This window comes from Cnephaeus nilssonii (genome assembly GCF_951640355.1).
Source record: "Cnephaeus nilssonii genome assembly, chromosome: 6".
Lineage (NCBI taxonomy): Eukaryota > Metazoa > Chordata > Mammalia > Chiroptera > Vespertilionidae > Cnephaeus > Cnephaeus nilssonii.
Window position 1 is genome coordinate 49,368,796 of NC_137077.1, and position 15,066 is coordinate 49,383,861.

General features: G+C 49.4%; 2 protein-coding genes across 8 annotated transcripts in view; one reads left to right on the top strand and one right to left on the bottom strand.

The window, feature by feature from the left end:
- SCN8A (sodium voltage-gated channel alpha subunit 8) overlaps positions 1 to 12,471 on the top strand; it is a 178,651-nt gene extending 166,180 nt beyond the window's left edge. For all 7 annotated transcript variants that reach the window (XM_079774836.1, XM_079774837.1, XM_079774841.1 and 4 more), the window contains 2 exons: positions 2,365 to 2,635; positions 5,919 to 12,471. In XM_079774836.1, the coding sequence (XP_079630962.1) occupies positions 2,365 to 2,635; positions 5,919 to 7,066 (1,419 nt within the window). In that variant the 3' untranslated portion in view covers positions 7,067 to 12,471. The remainder of the gene's footprint in view (positions 1 to 2,364; positions 2,636 to 5,918) is intronic.
- A 588-nt stretch (positions 12,472 to 13,059) lies between these two features.
- On the bottom strand, positions 13,060 to 14,223 carry TMDD1 (transmembrane and death domain 1; the record flags this gene model as incomplete). Its single annotated transcript, XM_079773840.1, has 1 exon — positions 13,060 to 14,223. The coding sequence occupies one exon, from the start codon at positions 14,221 to 14,223 to the stop codon at positions 13,291 to 13,293; it is 933 nt and encodes a 310-aa protein (XP_079629966.1). The 3' UTR covers positions 13,060 to 13,290.
- Between the last annotated feature and the right edge of the window lie 843 nt (positions 14,224 to 15,066).

Consider the following 15,066-nt stretch of genomic DNA (forward strand, 5'->3'; position numbering starts at 1 on the left):
CACACACACACACACACAGCAGAACTCTGAAAATAGCAGTTTTCCTGGCAACTTCTTTTGTAAAAATAATAGTAGAGCTACTTTGTTTTAATCAAGAGTGGGAGCTCCGGAGTATTTTCCCTGCTCACCGCCACACCTGGCATACTCGCCTCCCCAAATTCTGAGAGAAAGGAAATCCTAGGGCTTTGCAGAACTTTATTGTTTGAAAAACACCAAGTTAAAGTAATCACCAGCTCAAGGGCCTCGGTACTTTCAAAACACTCAGGGAGAGCTTAAGAAAACGAATGGTTTTTAGTTCCTTGATGTTAGAGTTTCCGTTCTGGGATAGAAATGGGACCAAGGGAATGGAAGAGGGTTGACATTTCTAAAGTTCTGTTCAGTGCTTTGTACGTGGGAACCTGAGTGTATTTCCTTCCGCACTAAAATATAAAAACTGCGTGTGGTAGGAAGCATTAAGAGTGACTAGCACTCATGCAGCAAATATAGCAGGTCCTTCAGGAGCATTCTTCTGCTCAACAGTGGATTTCATTATAACATTGGTGAGATGCATGGGAACTTAACTCTTGGTTATATCAATTCGCTTATGGTTATAGGTCACTTTGCTTAAAGTCACAGAGCCTGTTTACATTAAGTGGGGGACTTATTGCAGTTATGGGTCTCCTATTATGTACCAGGCACTAAACATAAACCGATGACCAAAATTTAGACACTGTTATGGAGCTTACAATATATAATGGGGATAGAGATAAATAAGCAAACAGCCATTATAAAATGTGCATTGTTGTGAGAAAAAATTAACTGGAGGGCCATGACAGAGAAGAATGGAGGCTTAGGATGGGGGAATCTGCTTCAAAAGAGTCGTCAGAAAAAGCCTCACTAAGGAAGGTCTACTTGAATGATGAGAAACAGCCAATATATGGGAGAAAGAGATCCTGGAAAAGCAAATGAGGCCCTAAAAGCCGGAAACATTAGTGTGGCCAGGTGGTGATGAGCTGGAGGAAGGGGCATGAGATGATCAGGATCAGACTGTGAAAGGCATTTTTAAGCCAGGTTAACAATAGGAATTTTGTTGCAAGTACAATGAGAAACTATTAAAAGATTGTAAGTAGCCAAAACCGGTTTGGCTCAGTGGATAGAGCGTCGGCCTGCGGACTGAAAGGTCCCAGGTTCAATTCCAGTCAAGAGCATGTACCTTGGTTGCGGGCACATCCCCAGTAGGGGGTGTGCAGGAGGCAGCTGATCGATGTTTCTCTCTCATCGATGTTTCTAGCTTTCTATCCCTCTCCCTTCCTCTCTGTAAAAAATCAATAAAATACATTTTTTTAAAAAGATTGTAAGTAGAAGAATGATATGATTGCCGTGGCTGGTTTGGCTCAGTGGATAGAGCATTGGCCTGGGGACTGAAGGGTCCCGGGTTTGATTCCAGTCAAGGGCACATGCCTGGGTTGCGGCATGATTCCCAGTAGGGGCGTGCAGGAGGCAGCCGATCAATGATTCTCATCATTGATGTTTCAATCTCTCTCTCCCTCTCCCTTCTTCTTTGAAATCAATAAAAATATATTTTTAAAAAAGAATGATGTGATTAATTTATGTTTTTAAATCATCACACTTGATGCTGTGTGGAGATTATGTTGGATGCGGGTAAGAGGAAGCAGGAAGACCAATCAGGGACTCTTCTAGAAGTCCAGATGAAAGATGACGGTAGTGTAGGCTAGAATAGGGCCAACAGAAGTGGAATGAAGTGGGTGAATTCAAGTTATATTTTTGGAGAAAGAATCAATAGGACCTGCAATGGATTAGACGGGGGATGAGGGAGAGGAAAGACACAAGGATGACTCTCCAATTTCTGGCTTAGAGACTGGATAAATAGTTGAGAGGAACAAGTTTGGTGAGGGGCAGGGAAAGGACTTAGTTTCTGCTTTGGGCTTGTTGGGTTTGAGATACTTAAGTCATCAAGGAGAGAGATCAAGTAGCAACACAGGAATTCAGAGGGAAGATAAGGGCTGAGAAGACCTTGAGAAGCTAAGTACATAGGAATTGTGTGAGCAGTAGGAATATATGAGCTCTCCTGGGGGGAAAGCATAGAGAAAGAAGAAATTAAATAAGGGCAGAAACGGTCGGCAAATGAGACTAAAAAGGAGCAGCTGGAGAGGTGGGGCGACATCTAGAAGTGTGCGGTGGCATCGATGCAAAAGGAAAGAGTGGCAACTTCGAAAACTCTTGGTGAAGTGATAGTGACAGGATCGAGCTGGCTCGTATTATAGAAAGAAAGCGGCGCACTCTGATCAACAGGATGGCAGCCACAGCCTGCTTAGAAAGGCTTTCATGAATCCTGTTTCTTTCTTCCCCCTCTCCCTGCCCCAGAACAAAATCCAAGGTATCGTCTTTGATTTTGTCACTCAACAAGCCTTTGACATTGTTATCATGATGCTCATCTGCCTTAACATGGTGACAATGATGGTGGAGACAGATACTCAGAGCAAGCAGATGGAGAACATCCTCTACTGGATTAACCTGGTCTTCGTCATCTTCTTCACCTGTGAGTGTGTGCTCAAAATGTTCGCCTTGAGGCACTACTACTTCACCATTGGCTGGAACATCTTCGACTTCGTGGTCGTCATCCTCTCCATTGTGGGTGAGTGGGGCAGGCGGGGGAGGGAGGTGGGCATCTGACTGGCCTTGAGGACAAGATTCCTGGGAGAGCGACAAGTTACACAGGTCTGGAATGCAGGCTGGCCACCCGCTTAGCTTAAGCCCAGGTGTCACCTTATGACAGCGCAGGCAGCAGGCTGTTTTATTACCTTCACTGCAAAGGCATGAAGGTCACTCGGCTCAGAGGTAACAGAAGCAGAACTCAAGTTGGTGTTTTAACAGCAACTCTGTGGCATTTTACTTCAACCTAAAGGTTGAAAGGGTGATGTTCTGGCAGACAGAAGAATGCTGTCCTATGGGTTGCCCTCTCAGAACGATTCCTTGCCTTCCGAAAAGGCATCCTGAATGGTGGAACACTGCCTCGGTAGGTTTGACTGACAGGCTAGCAGAGAGACGGTGCCCGAGACCCGTGGGAACCAGTTCCAGAGCTCTGGTGGCCAGGCTGGGTTAGTGAGGTGGCACTCACCTGGGCCTGGGCCACTTTCTAGTTTCTGTCCTCAGGGGCAGCATGTCCAAATGGAACACTAATCCCACCATCCATCTCTCCCCTAATAAAAGAGTCCCATGATGAAATTACTTTGGGCAACACTGTACAGTGAATTTCCCTGGTGAGGTCACAGAGCACAGTAGTCTCTAGAAGGCTCTTGGAAGTCCTGCAGGAAAGGATTGTTTAATACACCATCCCACTTTTATTTGATCGCAGCATCTTTTTCAAGTTATAATCATGACATCTTACATTTTAGTGGAATTAGTATGTGCTGATCACCATTCCAAGTGCTTTGCATGTTTTAATTTATGGCCCGTACAACAGCCCTATAAGTATCAGCAAACACAGAGCAGTTACTGAGACATGGGACTAGTAAGTGAGCAAACGGGATTCAAGCCCAGCACCCGGCCTCAAATCCACACTCTTTTTTTTTTTTTTAATATTTTATTGATTTTTTTACAGAGAGGAAGGAAGAGGGATAGAGAGCTAGAAACATTGATGAGAGAGAAACATCAATCAGCTGCCTCCTGCACACCCCCTACTGGGGATGTGCCCACAACCAAGGTACATGCCCTTGACCAGAACCGAACCTGGGACCCTTGAGTCCGCAGGCCGACGCTCTATCCACTGAGCCAACCCGGTGAGGGCTCAGATCCACACTCTTCACCTCCCACCAGCACACGTTGAACAATGCTGCCCTTCCCACTGTCTCAGACGTCTTCTGCACCATCCCTGAGTGGGATGGAAAGCCCGCCGACCAGACCATGCCTCTGTTCTCAAAAATAGATTTTAATGGTTGGGATTTTTATTAGATATCATTAATTTGTTCAGAAATTACCTTTTATTATCTGGAACCTCCTAAACGACCCCTTAAATGGTGTTCCTGCTGCCTGAGTTGCTGTTTGTCCCATCTCTCTCCTGTTCTCTGGGGACAAATAGACATTCACCCTACAAAACATCACTCAGGCCTCTTCTCTCTGAAGCCTTACTTGTCCACCATACATGGAATGCACGTATTACAAACATTACCTGACTTCTTATGGTCGCTGGTTATGGCTTGATTGAGAAGTGAAAAGAAGAGCGCTGATGTAGATTTGGGTCCTGGATGAGGGAGAGGTTTTCTGGAAAGGTCAAACACCCCATGGAATTCTAGCTCCCGGCGAAACCCCAAGAGGTTTGAACTTACTGCACCTTGTCCTTTCCTGAAAGAGTCTTACCTGGCTTAAAACCTTCAAGTAAGGGGATCCCACCGCCTTCTGCCGATTGTCACCCCAATTTTTATGAATCCTTATGGGTGAAAGACAAATTTTAACTTAAAGTAAACCCTTCATGTCAGTTGAAGCCCTTGTTTCATCGGGGCCTCAACAGCAGAGGAGGCCACGCCTTTGTCCCCCTGCAGCTGCCGTTTCCCAGCCTTCCCATCCCCCCTTCCTTCGGTGGCCCCTTGTTGGGCTCCCATTATTGCTCTGTAGCTCTAAGGCCAGTGGTCTGGTAGAGGTGGGCCACTGGCTGGGTGTGAATAGAAAAAAGCCCTCTGGTTTGTACATTTTCACCATCTACTTTTATTTCCTACTGATGTCTCCACCTTCTTATCTGCTGATACTGGCTTCAAAATTGAGAAGCCGAGTTACACGCCACTCATGAGAGGTCTCTAGTTTTCTAGACACATTTGGTAGGGTCTGGGCATGGGGCAATGAGAAACCCAAATGTCTTTTCGGAGGCAGGAAGAAGATACTTGGAAGATTGGCGGCATTGCCGGAATAACAGACATCACAGCCAAAGGGAGTGAAGTCATAGGGTGGAGCGAGGACTCTCATTATTGTTTGTGGATATGGAAATTTGATAGCATTTTGGAAAAGAATTGATCACACCTCAGGAAGCCATGCATGCACAAATTTGAAAATAACTAATTATCCTTGAGCGGGAAACCAGATAAATGAGGACCTAGTCATGATTTTCAGCCATTATCATGAATACAGTAGGTCCTCGGGTTACGGCGGAGATCCGTTCCTACGGCGCAGCACGATGTTCCGCTGTAAGTCGGAACCCACCTACATAAGCACCTACTCACTCACATGGAGCACATGCACAGCAGTAATGAAGTGAAACAGTAACAAAAAATTTTAAAGGAAGATAACAATTCCTGACCTTGTGGTAAATACAGTAAATAATAAAAAAACATAAAGCACATATGTACATACATCGAAATGACGGAACTTTTTTTTTTTTATAAATAAATGGGAGATGGCGACATAACCACAAATCGACGTACGTCAAGTCCGACGTAACCCGAGGACTGCCTGTGATCTAAAATTATTTTAACACCAGATTTCACAATGTTAAGTCTCAAAAGCAAGTTAGAGGTCTAAAAAATTTGATCTAAAAAGATATATATTTTAATTCCTTAAGCATAGTAAAATGCTATTTATATATTACTTATGGGTTCACACATACCAAAATCATAAAGACACCGCATTATACATACCGTCTTCAGGACTGTGGTTGCTTCTGGGAATGAAGAGGAAGCAAATCTGATGAAATGCTAGCATCTCTTAAATCTGGGTGTTAGATACATGGGTGTCTATTTTATTGTTTTCTCTTTTTTTATTAATCTTTGAAATGTGATTTTCTTTTTTATCATGATAGTTCAGATTGAATAGTAAGGCACTCATTCTATAAAGTCTTATGAACTTAAGGGTTTCATTATGCCATGTGACACAGTAAAAAGAAAGGATGTCTCCATTCCCAGTAACATATCTTCTTCTATTCCTCTTCTTAGGAATGTTCCTGGCTGATATAATTGAGAAATACTTTGTTTCCCCAACCCTATTCCGAGTCATCCGATTGGCCCGTATTGGGCGCATCTTGCGTCTGATCAAAGGCGCCAAAGGGATTCGGACCCTGCTCTTTGCCTTAATGATGTCCTTGCCTGCTCTGTTCAACATCGGCCTTCTGCTCTTCCTGGTCATGTTCATCTTCTCCATCTTTGGGATGTCCAATTTTGCATATGTGAAGCACGAGGCTGGCATTGATGACATGTTCAACTTTGAGACATTTGGCAATAGCATGATCTGCCTGTTCCAGATCACAACCTCAGCTGGGTGGGATGGCCTGCTGCTGCCCATCCTGAACCGCCCCCCTGACTGCAGTCTGGACAAGGAACACCCCGGGAGTGGCTTTAAGGGAGACTGCGGGAACCCCTCAGTGGGCATCTTCTTCTTTGTAAGCTACATCATCATCTCCTTCCTAATTGTTGTGAACATGTACATTGCCATCATCTTGGAGAACTTCAGTGTAGCCACAGAGGAGAGTGCAGACCCTCTGAGTGAGGACGACTTTGAGACCTTCTACGAGATCTGGGAGAAGTTTGACCCCGATGCCACCCAGTTCATCGAGTACTGTAAGCTGGCAGACTTTGCAGACGCCTTGGAGCATCCTCTCCGAGTGCCCAAGCCCAACACCATTGAGCTCATCGCCATGGATCTGCCCATGGTCAGCGGGGATCGCATCCACTGCTTGGACATCCTTTTTGCCTTCACCAAGCGGGTCCTGGGAGACAGCGGGGAGTTGGACATCCTTCGACAGCAGATGGAGGAGCGGTTCGTGGCGTCCAATCCTTCCAAAGTGTCTTACGAGCCAATCACAACCACACTGCGGCGCAAGCAGGAAGAGGTGTCCGCAGTGGTCCTGCAGCGCGCCTACCGGGGACATTTAGCAAGGCGGGGCTTCATTTGCAAAAAGACAGCTTCCAATAAGCTGGAGAACGGAGGCACACACCCGGAGAAAAAGGAGAGCACGCCGTCTACCGCCTCCCTCCCCTCCTATGACAGTGTGACCAAACCTGAGAAGGAGAAACAGCAACGGGCAGAGGAAGGAAGAAGGGAAAGAGCCAAAAGACAAAAAGAGGTCAGAGAATCCAAGTGTTAGAGGCAAGCAAAAGTTTAATATTGTACAGATGTAGAATTTGCAAGTGAAAGATTGTTTACAAATTTCCTGAATAATTATCAGTGCAGAACAGCTATGGAGACACTTTACCCTGAAGATCTATACCAAACGTAGTCTGCTTACCATGTAACATGGTTGCATCTTGAGCAGTGACCTGCCCAGGGCAAAGGACCCTGCCCCCTGACTCACAGATTTTCTAACGCTTGGGCAGGTGGTTACTGCATGTTCCACATCAGTCAATGCAACTTAGGACAAAACTAAACAGGACACAAAAACAGAGGAGAGGCTGCCGGGACCAGCATATTTCCGTTGCAGCCAAATGGATTTTATTTTTTCATTTTGTTGATTCTCAGAAGCAGAAAGTATCACTTTAAAAGTTCGTTTGTTCATGCAAACTATATTTGCATTCCTACATTAGTTAAGCTAAGCAGCAAAAGAAAACACACACACACACACACACTCACACTCACAGTTAGCCCATGTCATTGTCAGTTTCTTTGACATAAACCGCATCTTCTCCACATGGGCTGCACGTGGTTTGGAGATGGGTGGGGGAAAACCATCAGGTTTCTTCAGGCTGAGGAGGACTTGCTCAGGCCGATTCCAAACATTGTGCTCGTTCAGTGCGTGGAAATGATTTGCATGATGGCATGCCGTGATCAGAAGTCGTGCATGAGAACCATACACCACAGGACGCTACTGATCCTGTCCCCTGCACTGGGTCAGCCTTCGGACAGGACCCAGCCCTGCACCGTTCACTGTATTTGGGGGAAAAAATGGTAAGAGTTCCACACCCACCATAATTCTCTATTAATTCTTAGAAGCCTTTCATACACCTGATAGGGAAACATAACCAACCAATTGACCACTTCCAACAAAAACAAACCCAGTCCAACAAGCAGATGGATCCGTGTGTGTATATGTTTAACAGACATCTCTTACAGCCATTGTTGCACATTTTGAAAGATGAACTGTTTAATGCTGCTCTGTGTCCCGTACGTGGGGAAATTTTGATCTCAAATGGCTTGTATTAATAATGTCACTGTAATACCAAATCCTAGGGCTAAAAACAAAAATCAAAAGTTCGTTTGGAGAACTGACACTTATTTGGGATAGAGGTAAAAATGCTACTCAGAGTGGTATGTTATCTCTAGGGGGTGATTCGGGGAACGTACAACACCTTTCGTTGGGGGTTAAGGGGTGCTCACTTCATTGGGTATCATGTCCTTCTGCATCGAGGCTTCCTCTGGGTGCGGGTTCACATGGAGAGGGGTTCAGAGGTTCTGAACAGGCCTCCCTTCTACAGAGGGGCTGTCCCAAGCTCACACACTGCATGATTCCTCTCCCCTCCATCACATTTTCTACGGAGCAGGGCTTCCCTTACCCACAGAGGTGGGCGAGGGCAGCAGCCCTGGGGCTGCGGCTGTGGTTTCCTTCATGTATTGTTAGAATAACTCATCTCTGGTGGGACCTGAGGTAGCTATGGGGCCTCCTCTGAACCAAGCCCGCTTGGTTTCTTTCTTGCACTGATGCTCACAAGAAAGCAGCTTAATATTTATTCTTAAGATGTTCCAGCTTCCCCCAGCGCATTCCTTTCCAGCCAGTCTTGCTATCTGCTTAGCAACCTGCTCATTGCCATCGGAGAGCGGCTTCTGGCGGCGGGGAGGGGGGCGGAGGCGTCCTCTCTTCCATCCCGTCTCCTGTGTTACTGCGTTAGGGAAGACAGTTTTTAATTCGGCCAGGTGTTTCTTGTCTGGTGACTAGATTTCAAAGCCAAGATGCTGCAGTTGAATGTGTCAGGAAGTCTATACAAAGAACGAGGAGAGACTTTAGCTTGCTAACCAAATCAAAATGAATTTTTCCTGAACCTTATAATCGAGGGCGGGAAGGACCCGTAATCAGACACACCAATCTGCCTTGCAGTGGAAGCACTTGGGATGTATTTACACCTGACTGGTTTTGCGTAGAACAAACCACAGCCAGGCAGGAAGCAGAGCTTTCTGTCTCGTTGGGCCATTGGATGCGGGCCAGCTCTCGTAAGCCTGCTGCGGCGGCACCTCCGTAGAGCTTTCGTACTACGCCCAGCGCGAGGTCGGAAAGGCATTTCGTTAGGTGACCCTGCTGACTGCTAGGACGAATGTATAGTGACGTGTACAGGTTACATCGTAAACAGCACAAAACAGAAGCTGACGTGTGTGGTTATTCTTTTTAAGAGAATTATAAATACTGTAATATATCATTTTATTTTATTGGCATGCCTTTTTGTAAATACAGACTATCAACGTATTAAATAGGAAATGGCTTCTGGCTTATGCCATTGTCATGTTTATTTTTATTTTTTATACTTTTCTTTCTTTCTTAGGACTTAGATGCTGTCAGCCAATGTACATCCCCAAACCAGACAGACAGACAAAAAATTTTTTATTGCTAATGGTCTTTTCCAAAACAACACAAATATATATTTTTGTTCCAATGTGCAATAAATTCTAACCACTTCTATGCAAGATTTGGCTAAACTTCATAGTTGTTTCTTAGGATTGAGATGGGCAAGAGAGCTATAAGATCCCACTCGCTACCCCAAGTGCTCATGCTAATGATATCATTAAGCCACTAGAACATATTAATGAGTTTTTTCTGATGTCTGACCTTTTCCCGCCCCCGAGCCCCCGCCCCCCGCCCAGCAGGCTCTCTCCTCAGTCACACGCGGGCCCTGGTACCTGACACCCGTCAGCCAGCTTCGCAGGAAAGAAGCCACCACCACTCTATTCGAAGTTTCACTTTTTTTTTTTTCCTCAAACTTTTCCCACCATCTTTTTCCTCCCCACGGTCCTTCCACCCACCCACCCACCCACCGCTCGCTCTCACTCACTCACCTGCCCTGCTCCACACTTCTTTGGTAGTAAATGACACATCACCAGCAGTTTACACCCGCAGTTAACAGGCATTGAACGGAAAGAATCAGTGGTGACGTTTCTGTACGACTTCACTGAGTGGGTAAGTGGCAACGCTTTGCCAAATATTAACGAAGCCAATCAAAAAGCAGCAGCAGCCACAGTATCACTGCACATATATATATATATATAGATATATAAATATAATATAAATATTTATTTTTTGTAGCCAGGTCCTTGGTGCAGTATTTATACTCCACAATCCACCTTTTAAAAAAGGACAAAAAAGCAGAAAGACGTGTGATGCTGTTAATTTAAAATGCAGAGCCAAAGCCACTGGGCAGCAGCTGACACGGTTGCTGGTTTGTGTGAAAAGCACTTTCCCCCTCTTTCCTTAATCTCCTTGTGACTTAGGGTGAGGAGACTCCACAGTTTAAAGCAGAGCAGAGGGCGAGAGCAGGAGCCAACTCCCAGCCCTCGCTGAGTGAGCCTCTTTGGCACCAGGAGTTGACCTGGGAGAGCGCATAGGCACTCCCGGTCCAAGCCCCTGGAACGGCAGTGCCCTGAGTGCTTTTATTTTTCTGCCGCGACCCACGTGAACTTGCACAAGACCAATAGTGAAGATCAGTGTATTAGTGAGTGCATGGGGGCCAACGCTGCTCTAAATGAGACATGACAAAACGTACATCACTACTATAAGCCAAAAAGGAACCATAATAAAAATGACCCTTTTTACTGTACAAGGGAAGCCTGTCTTGCCGTGTGTTTGTTGCTTGACTATCCCAATTCTTGAGTCCTGGGAGGGGTCTGGGAATTGGAGACCTCAGCACATTTGGGGAAAGGAGAGGAATGGGAGAGAGATCAGGGTCGGTGGCCAAGTTCTGGCTGAGAGGTAGAGATTGGAGAGAAAAGCAAGGTCCTGACACCTCACCACCGCCACTACCCCTACCCCACCCCCTCACCCCCCCCCCCCCCCCGCATTCACCCCTGGCATGTGTCACACCTTCCGAGGCTGGTGCTTAAAGGCCCATGAGACCCCTTCCTCACCAGTTCAGCTGGCAGAGCCCCCAGGGATGACACCAGCCAACCCCGTGGGCTGGCCTTACTTCTGCCTTTTTCACCCGTTTGTGAAAAATGCCTAACCCAGTGCCCCCAAGCTCAGGCGTGCACGATGCCCAGCAGCCTCCACTCGCTAGCTGTGCTGGGCCTTGCCCTCCATCACCCCACAGGTAAACCAGCACACCAGGGCTGGTCTCGTACACATTTGTGCAGGGATGGGGGGCACCCCTCCGCTTCCCTCACCCTGCCCTGCTTTGGGGACATCCCTCTCTAGGCCATGTCTCCCGATCCAGAAACACTCTCAGGAGGATTCTGAAGTGCCCACTCTCGTCTGCTCCAGCAGCTCCACTCTGGAGAAAAAATGGCTGGTAGGTCAGTCCCCGTCCTCCCCGGTCCCCAGCCTCCAGGCCTACTGTGGAGGTGAGGTTGCCATGGGTTACGGCTTTGTGACTTGAGTCCTGGGCATCTTCGGTCACGATGCCTCTTTCTTTTCTCAGATGTTGCCCAAAGTTTTGCAAAAAGCTTCGTTCATTTTCAGGTACCCCCACCCCCTAAAACATTGGCTACAACGAGCCAGCCAGGGGGACATCAGGCGGGGAGAGGAAGTCCGGGTTGGGAGGGGTCCAAGGTCTGCACAGAGCCTGCATTGTGGCTCAGCTCTATGCTTTCTTGGATTCCCTTTTCAAGATTTCCTCCCTTAAAACGCTGCTGAGGCACCCCCTGCCCTTGTCCCCCACTACTGTTTGCTGTACATAGAGGCTAAGGGGGGTGGGGTGGGTGGGTGTGCACTTGTGGTGTGTGTGTGAAGAATGTATATAGGGAAAGGGGAGCGGGGTCCAGTGGTGCCAGAAAAGGGACAGAACTCCTGTGTTCCATTCCCAGCTCGACCGCTGGCTCGCTGTGTGGCCTTGGGCAAGTCACTTAACCTCTCTGTGCCTCAGTTTCCCCATCTGTAAAATGGGGGTAATAATACTGACCTACCTCACAGGGGTGTTGTGAGGCTTTAACTAAATGTTGTGTAAAGTGTTTTGAGATACAGAGGCAAAGGCACTAGGGAAGGGCGAAGTATTATTTGGACTTTAAGGAAGATGCAACGGTACCATAAATGCTGCTATTCTGAGAGCCATTTTAAACTGCACTGCTCCAACCACTCCCGCTTCTCATCACCAGGACAGCAGGTCGAGAAAATATCTTTCCTTTCACTTGCTTCTGGGGTTTGTGATTATTCTGAACACGTAATTTCCCCTGCTGTATCTCCTTCCCTCACGCCTCAACTTGGTCCCTGTCCCGTTTATGCGGAAGTGGCAGAAATGCCTGAGAAATGAGAATGTATACGTGGATTGGAAGTTTATAGTCTGAAATTTCAATTTTACTTTGTACTGTACATCTTTTTACTTTAGAATTTGCAATAAAGGGTTACGTCAATCTTGTTTTCAACTCTCCTCTTGGACTGGCCTGTCATTCTGTCCTTGCTCTCACACCAAAGCCCCTTAGCCCAGGTGGATGGGAACCCGCACTCCCACCCAGCAGGACCCCACAGCTGCCCTCTTACCTTCCCCTGGGACGCGGGGGGGCGGGGGGGGACATAATCTGAGCAGAGTCTGTGTGAGGGCTCACCCAGGCTCAGGTGCTTGGTCTGGCAGTGCCCAGCCATCCAGGGGGGTGGGAAAGGTTTGGGGCTCTTGGTAGACCTTCAGAATGAGGAGAGAAGCTTGGAGGCAGCAGACCCCGGGGCTGGGCACACCTCCAGCTGTGGCGCCCCCTACACGCTCCAGCAGAGCCTCAGAGCAGACAGAAGCCAGCATTTTGTTCCGTCAGGTTCCGCTCCCCACGCTCCCTTCCTGCTCACAGATCATTTCCTCTGCAGCTCATACTTGCAGCTCAGGCAGGTCTGGTTCAAACACCTTCCCATGCCGCTCGCTAGATGAGGTTAGGAACTCCTAACCAGAGTTTTCTTATGTGTAATGGAGTTAATACCTTCTGCCTTGGGTTTTGAAAATTAGATCAAATAATGTAACTGCTTAGCATAGGGCCTGGCACATTGTCAGTGCTCGATAAATGGTAGCTCTTAGTGGAAGAATAGGCTCAAAATAAGGAACTGAAGCCGACAAGAATTGGGAGGCCTGCCTCCTCCCCCTCCTCCCTGAATAGGCCCATCATTTCCAACGAACTCACAAACCGATCGCTCCCTCCTTTGCGTGTTTTGTAACTTTTATAATACGTCACAGGGAGCACTACCCCAAAACTGTGCCCACTTTACATCCGGGGGCACTGGGGTGAGGGAGGATCTGGCCCATCTGCAGCCCAGGCCCAGGCCCCCGGCGACACCAGCTGCTCTTCAGTCAAGAGCGGCTTGGCCTCCCACCAGCCGTGGGCCTCCACGGGCCTGGGCCCGGCGGTCGGCCGCACCCCATCGCCATCGCCGCCCGTGATCCACAGCGTGAGCAGGACGAGCAGCGCCCCAGCGCCCAGCGACCCCACGAAGCCAGCGAAGAAGCCGAGCGCCAGCGGCCCGGCCCAGCCTGCGGGGCTGCGCTCGTACGGTGCCTGCGGCAGGCGCTCCACGATCAGCTCCAGCTCGTCCCAGTTGGGCTCGGAGACCGAGGCGCGGCGGGAGCGCGGGGCCGCGGCGGGGGCTGCCCCGGGGACCCGGACCGGGGCCGGAGGCGGGGCGGGGGCTGCAGCGGGGACCCCGGCCAGCGCCGGGGGCGCGCCGGGCGGCAGGTAGCGCTGCCCGAACTGGCGCAGCTGCAGCGTCGCCTGCTGGTGGAGGTTCTTGCCCAGCTCCCGGGCCACGTCGGGGCGGCCGCAGCGCCGCAGGGCCCGGGCCACGCGGTCCCAGGGCAGGGTCGGGGCCTCGGCTGCCAGCCAAGCTGCCAGCCCCTCCCGGCAGCCGTCGGAAACTTCGGGGTCGGTCGCCTCCCGCCGCCGCCGGCCCGGCGACCCGGACGTGGGCCCCGACGGTTCAGCCCGGGCCAACCGATCCTCAGAAAGTCTGGCCAGCTCCTCCTCGACGTCCGGGTCTGGCGCCTTCAGAAGCGACTGGAAATGGCTGCACTCCTCCGGGGTCAGCAGCTCGGCCAGACGGACGGCTGTGTGAGGCCCCATGGCGTCCAAGGCCCCCGCCAGAACCAGTACCGAGCCCCAGAGCGCCACGCCTAGGGCCCCGCCCGGAGCGGGAGCCGCCATCGCCGGGCGGTGACGCAGGAGCTCCGAATGCGCACGGGGAGGGGAGGGGAGGGGCGCTAACACACACGGGTGGTGGGGAGGGGAGGCTTCCACATTCAGCAACTGGGGCGAGGGAGCCCAGCACCCCAGGACCTGGAAGGGGGCTTCCAATGCACGTGACTGGTTGGAGGGTCATCTCCCAGCACACGGAAATGAAGACGGAGGGTCTTACAACGTCCAGGAATTGGGAGTTTCCCAACACCCCTGGATGGGTGGGACTCAGTCCCCCTGAGACTGGGAGGGGCTGCCCCACCAATGCCTCAGCTTTAAAAAGTCCCTGGGTCCCTGGCATCTCTTCTAACCCATTTCCCGCCCCTCCTCATCCTTCACCAGAAGCCCTGGACCCCTAGCTCTCCATTCTCTCTGATATCCGATCAATACCTAAATTCTCCTTTCCAGCTAAATACTAGACATCTCTAGACTGTCATTTCCCATCCCCTGACATGGGCATCCAAACCTCCCCCCAGTCTTGTCTGGGTGAGGTAAGCTCCTCCTCCAGTCCCCACCTCCCTCCACACACTCACTAACCTGCTCGGTCCCCAGCCAATGGCTCTGGCTCTCCTTTGCATCTTGGCTGCTCTGTTCTGCCTGGGTCACTCCTCAGCTGACAGGTCTCTTCTGGAAAGCCCTCCCTGACTCCATCCTATCTACTCCTACAGCTCTGCCCTTTTATTGTCTCCCCCATTAGGCATAAAGTCCGTCTACTGTCTCCATAGCAACCAGTGCATCCTTTAGTAAAAAAGATTTGTGCGAATTAACTTTCAAATCAGTTGTGTCCCACCCACCCACCCACCCAAACACACA